We start from the raw sequence: 15,433 nt of genomic DNA, 5'->3' as shown, positions 1-15,433 counted from the left end.
GTATGTGGATCAAGTAGCAATAGTTAAAACCAAGCATGCAACAATTGATTTAAGATCAGAAAAGGAGTACAGCAAGGCTGCATAAGTCACCTTATTTATTTAACTTGTATGCAGAATACATCATGCAAAATAGTAGGCTAAACAAATCAGGATCTGGAATTAAGTTCATCAGGAGGAATATCAACAATCTCAGATATGCTTATTATATATGCACTCTGATGGCAGAAAGTGAAGAATTAAGTAGCTTCTTGATGAGAGTGAAAGAGAATAGTATAAAAGTTGACTTGAAGCTGAACATTAGAAAAAAGAAAGAAAGAATGCAAACCCCACCTAATATCTTGGCAACTGTTCCCGTCACTTCCTCGCCAATAGAAGAAGGAATGAAAGCAATGTTGAATTTTATATTCTTGGGCTCTAAGATCTATGCAGGCAGCAACTTCAACCATGATATTTAAAAGATGTTTGCTCCTTGAAGGAAAGCTATGGCAAATGTGGGCAGCATACCAAAAAGATATCTGTATCACCTTGTCAGTAAAGGTCCATATACTCAAAATTATGGTCAGAGTTCAGTATAAGACTGAAAAAAATGTGAGTGGCTGTGTACTTGTATTTGGCCAGTTTATTCCCTCCAAACTTGATTTTCATTGCCTAATATAATGGCCTTTTCTCAGTCTTCATTCTTCCTGATCTCTGTTTTTTCTCAATTGTCACAGTCATCTGATTTCATGCCTTTTCATTGGCTAGATTCCCTACCCAAAATGCTCTCAGTACTCGCTTCAAGCCAAAATCCTATCTTCTGGAAAAAAAAGAAGTTGGCTATCTCTCTTCTCCTCCTTTTCCTCTTTCCTCTGAGATTAATTTCTAATTAATGATGTGTGTATTTCTGTTATTTGCATGTCATCTTCACCATTAAGAATTCCTTGAAAATCTTTTTTTCTATTCCTAGCCCTTTGCTACATAATTTTACTTTAATAGAAATGCTTGACTAGTTGCCTTTAGTTAGAGTTAGGAAGATTTGGCAATTTATTGAATATGTTGAATGAATTCAGAATGGGAAACATAGGTTTCAAACCTGAGTGACTGAAAGGATGGTGATTCTCTCTACATAAGTGTTCACAAGAGAGATAGTTTTGTTTAATATTTGAATTTAAGATGTCTGTGATATATCCAGTTAGAATAGGCACTTAATGTGGGACTGGTGTTCTGAAGGACCAAATAATTTAAAGAAATCAGAAAGTGTGAGTAATAGGAAAAGACTGGTGGATTTCATAGTTAAGGAAAGAGTATCTGAGAGAAAAGGGTGATAGATAATGTTAACTACAGAGAAAGCAAGAAGAATGAGGATTGAAAAAACAGCCATTACATTTACCAATGAAGAAATCATTTGTAACTTAGGAGAAACAGCTTCAGTTGAATAATGCAATGAAAAAAAATACAGAAATTAAGCCCTTTTAGGTGGGTTTTTCAAGGAGTTTAACTGAGAAAGGGAGAAGAGAAGATAATGAGGATGGTTGGATCAAAAATTGTTTTTTTTTTTAAAGAATGGGGAATAGATATTAGTATATCTTAGTAGATGGTTCTTGAAGATATTTAAAAAAGAAGAAAATGGCCTCAATTTTAATCAGTCGAATGCAAGATGAAGTCCTAAACTGAGGTATTAGAGGGATAGGGATTGTGAATGAAATATATTGACAGGAATGAAAAAGTTTTGAATAGCTATTATAAGTAGGATAGTAAATGATTATCGAAGTGTCTTTATACAGTGAAGGCCCAAGATTCGGTTTTGTCAAAGCGTGACAGGAGTAGGGTGATTTCTCTGTGAGAAAGATAATACTGCCCCATTCTATCTCACATCCAACCCTTTCTTTCTATTCACATAGAGTTTGTCTTAGTCTCTTATCACCTTTTGCTTGAACTATTGTAGTAACTTCCTAAATGTTCTCACTACCTCATCTTTCATTTCTCCAAACTATTTACAGAACTGCCAAAGTGATTTTCTAAAAGTTCAAATCATTCCCTGCTCCATAAACTCTCTTGCCTTCCATTACCATTATCATCAATATAATTTTTTTTTGTTTGTTTGGCATGAGAAGGAAGGGAAGAAAGAAAGAAAAGGAAAAGAGAAAAGTAACTTGCTCAAGATCATATAGCTAGTAAGTGACTGATGCCAAATTAGAATTCAAACCTTCCTGACTCCAGGACCTGTACTCAGTTCACTGTGCTACCTACTTAGATCCCTCAGTAGCTTAAATCCCTTTGCATCCTATTTCCTATCTTTTTTTTTTTTTTCAAACTTATTATACATTACTCATTGCCCTCATTCTTTGTCCTAACCTGATCTCCTTGCTGCCATTCCTGGAATTTATTTCCTCTTCATCTCTGCCTCTTGGAGTCAATGATTTCTTTCAAAGCTCATCTCAAGTACTACCTTTAAATGAAGCTGTTTCTCATCCCCACAGCTAACAGTCTCCCTTCTTTCCCATTATTTTTGAAGAGTGAGTGTGTGTGTAAGATATGTAAGACACCTACACACATTATCTCCTCTAATAGAATGAAAACTTCTTGAGAGCATAGATTTTAACTCCTTTTTTTAATTATTATTTTATTCTGTGTATGTGGCATGTACCAGACACTTAAGAGATGCTTATTGACAAATTACTTAATCAGTCATGCCTGAATACTTTCTCTTCCTCTCCAGATTTTTTTGACATTTATTTATATATTTATTATTTTTCCTCATATGGATTATTTTAAATTTCTTCTAACAATTCATAATCTTTGTCATATTTTTCATTCACAAATAAATTTTATTGTGAGACCTGATTCTCTTCTGTCTAGAATCAGTAATCACATTAGATTCCATGAGTTAAATTAATAAATGACTTACAAATCTAAATAACCTACTCATCTGTCTCTTGAGCTAGAGTTCTTAATTAAGAACTGCTTACTGGATATCTCTAGTTCACTGCCCTGAAGGCATAGGGGAAAAATCACAAAAAAAAAAAAAAAAAAAAAAAAAAGAATTGAATATTAGCTTGCATTGATTTATATTCAACCTCCATAGTTCTTTTTCTGGATGCGATGGCATTTTCTTTCCAAAATCTATCGGGGTTGCCTTGAAGCACCAAGAAGAACCAAGTCTTTCATAGTTGGTCATCACAAAATCTTGCTGTTATTATGTACAATTTATTTCTGGTTCTGCTTGATTCAGTCAGCATCAGTTCATTTGCAGCACATCCACCGTAGAAATTGCAATATTTCTCCTACAACCTACTTTTAAGCCTACTTCTTAATTTCCTTTTTTTAAGGGTTTCATTCTTCTTCAGTCATTTGACTGTTTCACTTCAGGATCATTGAGAAGAGTATGATATAATGGGATGAATAATGGCTTGAAATCAAAAGATCTGGGTTCAATCTTGCATCTGGTGGGTACTTATCAAGACAGTATCAGGGTATTCACTTTCCCTCTTAAGACTTCAGTTTATTGATAAAATAGGGGCGTTGGGTATTTAGTCCAACACCCCTATTTTAAGGTCTCTTCCATCTCTAAATCTATAATATTTAATATGATCTCCTTTTTCCTATCCAGTCTATTAAAAATTTTATCAGTTTTCTCCATTCAAAATGAACTACCTCAAATCCTAATCATTCCTCACCAGGATTCGTACCATCAATCATCAGTCTCTTACCTTTGGAGTAAAGGGAAGAGGCACCATTCTATCACACCAGATTTCCTGCCTCCAGAGAGGGTTACACATTCCATCAAGCACCACAGTCCTCTCTTTTTGAGAAGAGGAGAAAACGTTAGGTCTCAAGTCTGTCTTCAGCCTTTCTCAAGAAGAAAAATACTATTTTAACTTGTACCAATTTCCTGCCTTTAGAGTAATGGTAGAGGACGCATTCCATTAGGGTAAGTTTCCTGCTTCTTGCTGAGAGAGAAGAGAACACCATTCTTTCAAGCATCAGATTATTTACTCCCAAGGAATAGGAAAAAGGGCTTTTCAAGTCACCAGCCTGGTTTCTTGTTTTGGCAAAAGAGAATAACAGCACTGTTCTTTCATTTTCCAAAATTTGTCCTTTCATTTGAACTACTTAAAGGCCATAGAAAACTCCAACCTAAGACTATACAATATCTTTAAATTTTTTTTCTATGACTAACAAACTTTCCCTATCGTACCCTAATCATCCCTGTGATTCTGAACTCTCCCTTCAAATAGTCATTATTCAAATTAATTCTCCACCCTCCATTGTCCTATCCTTTTTTTTATTATTATTTTTTTCTGGTTATACATGCATATTAACTTGTTTTTCTTTTTTTTTAATTAATTTATTTAATAAACATTTCTTTGTGAATCATGTTGAGAGAAAAAAGTCAACAAAAGGGAAATATCATAGGAAAGGAAAAAAAACAAAACAGAAGGGAACATAGCATGTGTTGATTTACAATCAATCTCTATAGTTCTTTTTCTGGATGCAAATGGCATTTTCTGTCCAAAGTCTCTTGGAATTAACTTTTTAATACATAGTTCTTTTTGAATCATATTGGAAGAGATAAATCAAAACAAAAGGGAAAAATCACAAGAAAGGAAAAAATAAAAAAGAATTGAATATAATATGTGTTGATTTATATTCAGTCTCCATATTTCTTTTTCTGAGTGCAGATGGTATTTTCTTTCCAAAGCCTATTGGGGTTACCTTGGAGCAATGAGAAGAACCAAGTCTTGCATAGTTGATCATCACAGAATCAGAATTCAGTAGCTGTTGTCTGCTGACTTCCAAGACATTCCCTTTTATTCCTCAGTTAATTCAAAGTCTGGTTCAATCTTTTTCCTCCCCATTTCCTGCCTTTATATTAGGTTACTGCAATATACATAATGATACTCCCTCAAATCCCTTGACCTCCCATTTCCTCAATTTACACAATTCCCATGACCATCTTGCCTCAGCCACACACAAAAATGGTCTTGCTCTTTTTTTTTTTCTGTTTCTTAAAATTTGTTTGGTATTTTATTTTCCCCCAATTAATTTCCCCAAAAAAATGTAATAATTTTTAACATTTAGCAATTCTCCTCCTTTCTCACTATCCCCTCATTGAGAAGGTAAACAATTTGATATAGGTTAACATGTGTAGTTGTGCAAAACATATTTCCATATTAATCATGTTGTAAAATAAAACAAGAGATGGTCTTTTTAATCTCAAATGTCAAAGTAATTTCTAAAGAGCATGTCTGACTATGTTACTCCCTAACTCATTAAATTCCAATAGTTTCCTGTCATTTCCAGATGTTCCTATCACCTGTAAATATGCCACTTCCATGTTTATGAACTCTGAAATTCTCTTTAATTGATGTCTATTTTAATTTCACCTCTCCTGCTTTGCTACTCCAAACTTTGTTCTCTATGTACATTATGACTTTCAAGCTTTCAACTCCTCTTCTCTTCCCAACCCCACTGGTTTCTTTCCTAGACCATCATTTCTGCACTTACTACATTCTTCTTTTCCTATCATGGCCTCTTGATGATGAATCCCACTCTACATTCTCCTATTTTCTTGAGATTCTTTAGTTCTTATATTGCTGATCTTATTCTGCCAAACTTCTGTGGTAGATTACTCCCATCATCAGCTGTTTTCACTTCTTTTCATGTATTTCATGTAACAGAGCTGGAAATTGTATTGACTGGACCAAATTTTATTGATTATAGATTTTTGTTAGAAAACTTCACCTCACCACAGTAGCTTTTCTAAATGTTTCTTTTTTTTATCTCCTCAAACTTCCCAATATTATCCTTCCCTTACCCACTCAACTTAGAACCATGCCTCATATTTTACTAAAGAAATTGGGACCATTTTTTCAAAAATTCCTCTTCTTGCATCACTCATATAGTCATCTTCTGTCACTCTCTCACCATCTTTGTCTCAGATTTTGCTGAAACAACCTCTATCATTCTTATAGCACAATAGTATTATTCTATCACACCTTGTTGAGCCATTCCTCAGTTGTTGACCATTCCTTAAGCGGTATCTAGAACACTAGGTATCTAGAGCCTTAAGTTAGGAAGACTTGAGTTCATATCCAGTCTTAGTGATTGCTTATTAGTTGTGTGACCTCAGTCAAATTACTTGACTTCAGGTAGCCTCAATTTTCTTAACAATAAAATGGAAAAATAATGGCATTTACCTTTAGAGTTATTGAGATGATTAAATGTTTAAATAGTTTTAATTAAATATTTATAAAGCACTTAATAACAATGCCTGGTACAGAGTAGGCATTTGATATACATGTGTGTGTGTATGTGTGTGTGTGTGTGTGTTGTATATATATATATATATATATATATATATATATATATATATGCTTATTCCTTTGTTACTCTACTCCACTTTCCAATTCTTTCTCACCATGAAGAAAAGTGCTGTAAGTAGTTTTGTACATACAGGTCTTTCTCTGTGGGTTTTTTTTTTTTTTTTTTTTTGGAGGTATATAGACATACTTAGTAGTATCATTGGGCAACATATGTATAATTAAATAACTTTTGAAGCCTAGTTCCAAATTGTTTCCTGATTGTCTACACAATAGTAGATCTGTTTTACCAACAATGTATTAATATATTTTTTCCCCATAGCCCCTCTGACATTTATCATTTTCTTTTTTTGTCAACTTAGTCAAACTTAGGAATGTGAGATAGTACACACTCAGATTTTTGCCTTTTTCTAATTATGTGGAGAATTTTTATAATAATAACTATTGATAACTTGTGTTTCTTCCTCTGAAAACTGCTTGTTCATATCATTTTGACTACCAGTTGAGGAATGGCTCTTGTTATTAAAAGTTTTTCTCATTTATCTTTTCTTGTCTACTAGCTATTTCTCTGCAACCTATAAGCATACCCATGTCTTTACTATCCTTAAAAAAAACCAATCCTCATTTGATCTGTTTATCCACCCATATGTCTTGCTTTTTGTGACTAATCTCCACAATAGTAAAGAATAGCTACATAGTGTTTTCACTTACTTTCCTTTTCTTTCTTAACTTTAGCTTCTGACCTTATTATTCAATAGAAACTACTTTCTCCATAATTTAATAGTATTTTTTCAGTTACTAAATCTAATGGCCTTTGCGTCCTTCTTGGCCTTAATCTATCCTTCATCACTTATAGAACTTCTTCTTCTTTCTAGGTTTTTCAGACATTACTCTCTCATCATTCTGCTCTTATCTGACTACTTCTTGTCAGTCTCTTTTGCTGGATCTTCATTCAGTGTTTTGTCATGGGTCCTTTTTTCCCCTTTGTACTCTGACTTGATGATCTCATCAGTCCCTATTCAGTTATCATCTCATAAAGAATCTAACAATTCTCAAATCTGCCTATCTAGCACTAACCTAACTAAAGCTCCATTTCTTACATTTCTATATTTGTTGGATGTAAATATCTTGAACTTAACATGTCCAAAATTTGAACTTATCTCTCTATTTAAAACTTTTCCCTTCCATACCTCCTCATTATTATTAAAGGAACCATAATCCTTCTAGCCTGGCTGGCAATCTGTGTGTCATACTTAATTCTTTATCCTCTCCTGCTTCTAAGCGAGTTGCTAATATCTGTTAATTTTATGTTTGTAATTTCTCATACATATGTCCCCTTTCTCCTCTAACTCTTCTGTCATTTTGATAGAGGCCCTCATCTCCTCACACTCAGACCATTACAATAACCTGCTGATTTGTTTCTTGTCACAAGTCTTTCCCCATTTTTCCAGTCAACTGGCAGAATGATCTTTCCAAGGAGTAGGCCTGACCATATTAATTCCTCCCCAAGATCATTAAACTCCAGTGATTTCCTATCATCTCCAGTTAAAATATATAAAATTTTCTTTGGCAATCAAAGTCCTTCATAGCCTGTCCCTTCCTACTCTTCCCCCACCTTTCTAGTCATTTTATATATACCTTATAACCTTGAGTGTTCCAGTGACACTGATCTCCTTTCTGCTCTTCAAACAAAACTCCATTTTTTAACTTCTTGCATTTTCATTAGCTATCTCCTATTCCTAGAATGCTCTCCTTTTTTATTTCTGCCTTTTGATTTCCTTTCATACCACATCCAAAACCAACTCTTCTGCAGAGAAGCCTTTCCTAATTCTCCTTAATTTTATTGCCTTCCTTGTTTATGTAGCTTGCTTGTTGTATTGTTGTTCATACATAACCCGTGCGAGCTCCTTGAGAGCAGAGACCCTTTTACCTTTTTTTGTATCCCCAGAGTTTTGCATAGTACCTGATACCCAGTAGATGCTTAGTAAATGCTTATTGACTATTAAAATAGCCCCTTAATTTTTCACCCTGCCTTCAGGGGTTTTTCATTCCTCTACAGAGTTTATATTTTTCAAAGTAGTTTTAACATGTCATTCTACTCCTCAAAAAGCTTCAGTAGTAATATTAACAACTGTTTGGTATTTAAAGCTCTTTCATACTCTATCCACTGTGTCTTGACTGATTACTTTATGTTCATTTTCTTTCCCTCTTTTCCTTCCTCTCTCTCATATGTCCATATATTTCCTTTTCTCCTATATGACATTTCATCTTTTATTTCCATATCTTTGCTATTCCTCCTTATTTCATCTTACAATCAATACTGCTTAATTCTTTAAAGAGGAATTTCATAGTCCTTCCTCCTCCCCCACAAAAATAATTTTTTTTTTTTAATATTTACTTGTCTCTGTAAGTGTTGTTCTCTATATGTTGTTTATAAATTCTTTGTTTTTACCTTGGTATTTCTTGCACCAATATGTAGTACATAATAGGTTTTTAACACGTACATTCTGAATTGAAAAGATGAATTTTATTTCAGTTTTGATATTCTTTTATTTTGTAAATAGGGTAAAGATGTCTTGAAGATTCTATTGTATCAAATTCATATTTAATTTCTATTCTCAAACTAAATTTTATTTTCAAAAATAGCTGTATTTGAAAGTGAGAGATAACAAATTCAAACAATATCATCCTTTAGGAAGTCTGTGCACAGTAAATTTCTTACTTAAAACCAGCACTTTTAAAGAATGAACAGTGTTCTGTACTCCTGGGTCCTAGTACCAGTTCTCTTGTGTGACCACAAGCAAGTTGTTTATCATCTATCTCTGGGTTTCAGTTTCTTTATCTGTAAAATAAAGAGGATGGATTAAATTATTTTTCTTTGTTTCCTTCCAACATGATTTATTTGGGATTAATTATTTTTTCTTTTAGGTTGAAAATTTTTTCTGCATGGGATCCCCTCTAGCAGTTTTTTTGGCATTACGTGGCATCCGTCCAGGAAACAGCGGAAGTCAAGACCACATTTTGCCTAGAATCATATGTAACCGGTTACTAAATATTTTTCATCCCACAGATCCAGTTGTGAGTTGGAGTTACAAACTTTTTTCTCTCATTGTTAAATTATTGTTGAATAATTGTGATACTTTGAAAGACACTCTAATCTTATCTAAAATTATTTTAGCTGTCAGATTATATTTATAGCAGTTTTGCAGGAAAAGATTTTTGGTTTCTTAGATGTATTTATATTTATAATTTAAAGCAGAATATCCTAGAATTTGCAGATTTATACTATAATTTCAAAATCAAAATAGAGGGTTTTCATACAAAAACCTGAAGTGGCTCAGGAATGGTAACCCAACAATTGTGCATTGTTGAGGTCAATTTTAAGTTTTTTGCAGTTTTCTTATCATTAGCTGATTCTGAATACATGGCACATCTTCTTTGAAATGTGGGTAAGAATAGTAATAGAGATACATAAAAATTCATAACTGATAAAATCCAGTAAAAGGTCTAACAAATAAAAACTATGGCCTCAGAAGTCTATAAACAAATACACAAAGTAGAAGTGACCAATAAAATGAATTTATAGGCTTTTAATTCAAGAAGACAAATTTTACCTTAAAGTTATTCATATAACTGTGTAATATAATAACTGTTGATATGGAGAAGCTTTGTAGCTCTGAAGGATATTCAAGCCTACATCGAAATAAGATCTAAGTGCAAAAGAGAACACAGTTGAAAATAGTGCCAAGACCTGACAAACCATTACTGCAAAAATCAAGCAGAGACCTTCAAAAGGACAAGGTCTCTATAAGAGTTGGTGTTATTCCTATGCAGTATGATGACACAGGCTCCTTGAAGCTGGAAGAACAGTGGGGAAGACTATTAAAACATAGCTGGTAACAATTGCTTAAATTTAAAAAAAAAAACAAAAAAAAAAAACTTGTCATGGGCAAAATAATACAAAGATTGAAGTAGTAAAGAAAATAATTTTTGAAAAAGTGAAGCTCACTTTTCATTTAAAGTTGAATCAATTTTTATCTGAAGTCCAGATAATCCTTTTAAGATTTTACAAATTTCATCAGTCTTCTGAAAGAAATATCCTTTTTCTCCCAACCTCTTCTCCCTGCCTTCTAAAATGGGATTTTTTTTTTTTTTTTTTTTTTTTTTTTTACAATGGGCCTGGAATTCTTGCCCTTTTGAGAAAATAATGAATGGTAAGAAACATATTGATATACTGGGAAACAGAATTGTTCCAAAATTACATAAATTCCCAAATGGAAATTGAATACTACACCCTGTGCCCTGCCACAAATCAAAAAAGTTAAGAAATTTGATCTAAACAGTGAAAATATATGATGAAAAATGCCAATTTTAATCTTTTATTCTGTAAATAAGATCAAGATGGCCTGAAGATTCTATTATGTCAAATTCATATTTAGTTGCTATTCTCAAGCTGAAAATATATTCATATGAAGAAATTTAAGAATCATTGAGAGTAATCATGGATAGAAAGTATTTGAGTGAAGGTCAGCAAAAGCAGAAACAGTCTTAGAGGACTTCATTTATGTAGACATCTATAGTAACATGCTTTCTGCCCAAAGTAGAACAGGTTCTTTTTGATAATGATAATTTCATCATCAATTTACATGAGATTTTGGAAGAGATTTCATTGTTTAGGGAAAGAATCTAATAGCCTAAAATTTTACAGGGTAAGTCAACCCATGAAAGGTAGAAAGTTCTCAAGAATGAAATGATAAAGACTTTCTAAAGAAAAGTAGTTAGAATGAGGAGAAAAAAATGAAGTGATTTGAAAAGTATTTTGGATACACAGAAAATTTATCATTCAACTTAGATTATTTTTATAAAAGATGTGTTCAAAGTATAAAGGCAAGAACAGGTAATGAGGAACATAAAAAAGGATAGAATGGTTTTAAGAAGAATATCAGGAGTAATAAAATTGAGAATTAGCTGAGACAAATGAGGAAAGCTAAGAATAACAAAAGCGGAGGGATTTTGCCTATTTTGGGGAGAGAATTGAAAAAAGGAATGAGCTGTTTCTTGGGTTGAATGTGATGATAAATAATTGATGGAAAGAAATCAGAGCTTCTTGATTAAATCTTTGCCTTTAAAATTGATATTGACATCTAACTCCTTTAATGGAGTCCAAGTCACCAACCCCGGATGAACTACATCTCACTGTACTGAAAGAACTGGAAGATGAAATTGCTGTTGGTGTTATTTGAATGATAAAGGGATTCAGGATACATACCACAGAACTACAAATAGGCATGTGTCTCAGGTGTTTTTAATAAGTGTAAAAGAATAGAGTCTACAAACTATGGGACAATTGGGCTTGACTTTGATTCCTGGTAATTCTAGCACTCATTAAAGAGATGATTGAAAAGGAAATAGTGATTACAAATGTAACACCGGAAACTGAAGCAAGATAGAGATTAGAAAATTTTTAATATTTTATCTGAGATGGAGAGATTGTGCTAGGGGCATGTTGCCCCTAGGGCTGCTGTCTCAAAAGCATCTAGCAGCAATGTGAGGTTCCCATGAAATATATAAAAACGTGGCTCTTAAAGCTATCAGGATAGAGTCCAAGGCAGGGAGGTAGAGTCCAAACTGGTAAGTGGGAATCTCCAAGAAGTGACTTATCAATCTGGTTCTGAAAAGTTGGAGTGTAGGATCATAAATTCTTACAAATTGGGAGTAAAGGAGATAGTCAAACTAGAGCCAGGAAGTCTGAAGAGATAGAGGTAGACAATGCCAATTAGGTATCTGAGATAGGACATCTGGAGTTTTATCTTTTGGAATGCCAAAATGGCCACAGCCCTAATTATCTCAGTCCTAATGAGCAGAAAGGGGGATTACAACCAGGGGAATTGAGGCAGAACAATTCAAGGAACTGAGGATATTATTCCAAGTGAATATAGTTTGTCTATGTTTTAGCTTAGTATTCACTATTCTTTCATTTTATTATGCAAAAGATGGGGAGATGTAAACTAAATATCTAGACTTAAAATTAGATGAATTCAGAAATTGTTTGATGCCTATATCCAAAAAATAGTCATTAATTGTTTGATGTCAGTTTCTAAGAAAGTCTATAGTGAAATACCCCAGAGATCTGTTTTTGGACCTGTGCTAATTTTGGCATTTTTGCCAGTGAGTTATAACTTGTATATATATATTATAACTTGGTGAAATTTGGGATAAATTTAAGCTTGGGTTCAAAATTTAGGCATTCTGCTGAACCTCAAAAATTCAACATCGTAAATGTAAGATAGTGAAAACATGGCTAGCAGAAAATTCATCTGGTAAAAATATGTGATTTTCAGTGTACTGCAAGCTGTGTCAGTCACCAGTGTGATATAATACCAGAAAAAGCTAAACTTAGGTTTTTTTAAAGTGTTCCAATCTAGGAATTTGTTAATAAACATTTTTTAAGTACCTGCTATGTGCCAAACACTGACACTTCAACAAAGTGGGGGGGGAGGGGAAGGAGGGAAAAGAGAAAATCCCTGCCCTCAGGGAAGTTATACTCTAATGAGGGGAGTTAGTCAAGGATTGGTAGAGAAGCTAAAGAAGTAGAAAATGTAGCCTAAAAAAGAGTAGCCTGGTGAAATTTGTTTCCCTTCCTGAAATCAATAAAGATTGAGGATGTGTTGGCTTTATCCTCCAATCAGAAGGTCAGCAGTACCAATAGAACTTCCTGAAGTGAACTCTAAGGTTGATTGGATCTTTTAAGATGATAAAATTTCCCAGTGATGAGTTTACTGGGGATATTTATCAAGGAAGTCCAAAATGAAGGTAGCCTAGTGGGAAGTAAGGAAATGTCTGATAATACTACTGTACTCTGTCCTGATTGAGCTACATATAGAGTATTGTTTCCAGTTCTAGTTAACACATTTCAAGAAGACTTGATGAACTAGAGAACAACCAGGATGGTAATGCTAATAATACCATCTAAAGATGGTCATTCTGATGAGGTTAGTGGCAGTCAGAGACTTGTGGTAAATCCCCTTTTGGTCAGCGCACAGTGAACTCACAAACCCGAAGAGTTTTAAGTGGCAAAAATGGAAGTTTATTGTTGGATAAGAAGCCAGCTTTGCTAAGAGACTGACTTCTTTAATGGCAAAATCATGTTAGGGAAATGGAGGCTGACATTGGGAAGAGAATTCCTTCTCAGCAGGCAGGGTCCTAGCAGCTATACCAAAGAGGCAGAGCAAGCTGCTTTGGCCCTTCTGCAAAGAATGAGTTTAGAAATTGCCCTTTAAAAAGGAATCTTGAGGCTCAGATTGCAGGCTGAAAAGAATGCCAAAGTCCCCAGGCCTAGATGCTTATCAATATCCTGCCCAGATCTCCAATTGGAATTTAAAAGGGTCTGGCATCCCCAAAAGATCAATGGGGTGCTTTTTGACCAAGATTTCTAATTGAATAATAATACTTCACTTATCTGGGGTGATATGCTTTCCCAGGAGGACCTGAGACTCCAAGATAAAAAGGGAACACAGTTTCAGAGTGATAGTTTTAAAGGGAACACAGTTCCACTCCCCTTTCAATTCCATATAAGGATTCTTTGAAGGATTGGAAGTGTTCAACACAGACTTATAGAAGATACAAAAGCTGCTATCAGGTCATTTGGAAAACTATTTTATGGAAGGTTTGGACTTACTATGCTTGGATTCAAAGAACAGAAATAAGAACCTTTGGTAAAAATTGCAGAGGCAAATTAAAGATATATGAAAAAACTGTCAAAAAGTCCTCTAGAATGGAATAAACTAGGCTTGGGGAACACTGTAGATTCTTCTTTATTGAAATTCTTTTAGCAAAAGCTGAATGACCACTTGTTAAATGTATTTGAGAGAAGTTTTTGTTCATATGCTTGTTGGAATATATGTCCTCTGAGATTCTTTTAAAGTCTACTGTAATGTGTTTTAGCACCAAGGTGTTTAATACTATTCCTAGCAAATCACATAAAGTTGGAATATCTTCAAGTATAGACATAAATTGATTAGTGTCTATCATCCAAGGAACGTCTGTATCCATCATCAAAAAAGTTAGCTTCCAAATCTTGAATTTTTTTGACCATAGTAACTCATTAAACTATCTGGCAAGTAAAACCACACCAATAAAATTAAGATCTTTGAAGTAATGAATTAACAATAACAATTATACATTGAAGACTAGAATTTTAGAAAATTATTTCCATTGTTAAAAAAAAAATCAATATGGTTATAGTTAAATGATACCATGTTCTTATTTTTTTATTTTTACTCCTAATTTAATCATGTCCCAGGGGATGAAAATATTGGAAAACTACAAGTGATATAAAGTTTGGTATATGATGAAGACTCTAAAAATAATTAAAATGATCAGATACTTAATCATATCATTTTTGTAATAGTTTATAACTATAATTCTGTTGTTTTCCTCTGTGATAAGATAGTAGCTTCTGTCATGTGGTTTTTTGGGGTTTTTTTTTGCTGAGGCCGTTGGGCTTAAGTGACTTGCCCAGGCTCACACAGCCAGGAGGTGTTAAGTACCTGAGGCTATTTGAATTTAGGTCTTCCTGACCTTAGGGCTGGTACTCTATCCACTACAGCAACTAGCTGCCCCATCATGCGTTAATCTTAAGTGAAAGCTAGAGGTTATGTATAGAGTTGTTATAAATTGGTTCTTTTTTATGATGTGTTTACCATTTTATTTAATTTTGATTTACCAACAAGGTTTTTGAGGCTTTCAAAAACAGTACTTAAAGGAAAATTCTTTGAAGAGAAAAGTTTAATCCTTTCATAAATTGTCAATTCTTGTAATCTATCTAGTAGTTATAATTATGCTGAAAGCTTTATGTGTCCAGTAAACAAACAGCAATCTGCAAATATACATATAGCCTGAAGGAAAGATCAATTTTAATACCTTTCATAAATTTCAATACACTTAATGGACTTTGTCCCCAAATTGAAAGAAATAAGAAAATGCATCTCCCTTCCTTGTTGATAATTTGTGTTGAGCTTTATATGTGTGTGTGTGTGTGTGTGTGTGTGTGTATAACATAATATTTATATATATTATATATATATATACTTTTTTTTCTTTGTTATGAAGAATAGAAATTCAGAAATGTG

General features: G+C 33.5%; 1 protein-coding gene across 9 annotated transcripts in view; it reads left to right on the top strand.

Annotated features, from left to right (window-relative positions):
* Positions 1 to 15,433, top strand: part of DDHD1 (DDHD domain containing 1) — a 139,626-nt gene that overhangs the window by 111,562 nt on the left and 12,631 nt on the right. For 8 of the 9 annotated variants that reach the window (XM_031952851.1, XM_031952846.1, XM_031952850.1 and 5 more), the window contains one exon: positions 9,231 to 9,380. The exons of the other annotated variant lie outside the window; for it this stretch is intronic. In XM_031952851.1, coding sequence (XP_031808711.1) covers positions 9,231 to 9,380 — 150 coding nt within the window. The remainder of the gene's footprint in view (positions 1 to 9,230; positions 9,381 to 15,433) is intronic. 9 annotated transcript variants of the gene reach the window in all.

Source organism: Sarcophilus harrisii, chromosome 2 (assembly GCF_902635505.1).
Source record: "Sarcophilus harrisii chromosome 2, mSarHar1.11, whole genome shotgun sequence".
Classification (NCBI taxonomy): Eukaryota; Metazoa; Chordata; class Mammalia; order Dasyuromorphia; family Dasyuridae; genus Sarcophilus; species Sarcophilus harrisii.
The sequence above is the reverse complement of the archived record's forward strand: the minus strand, read 5'-3'. Positions and strand labels throughout refer to the sequence as shown.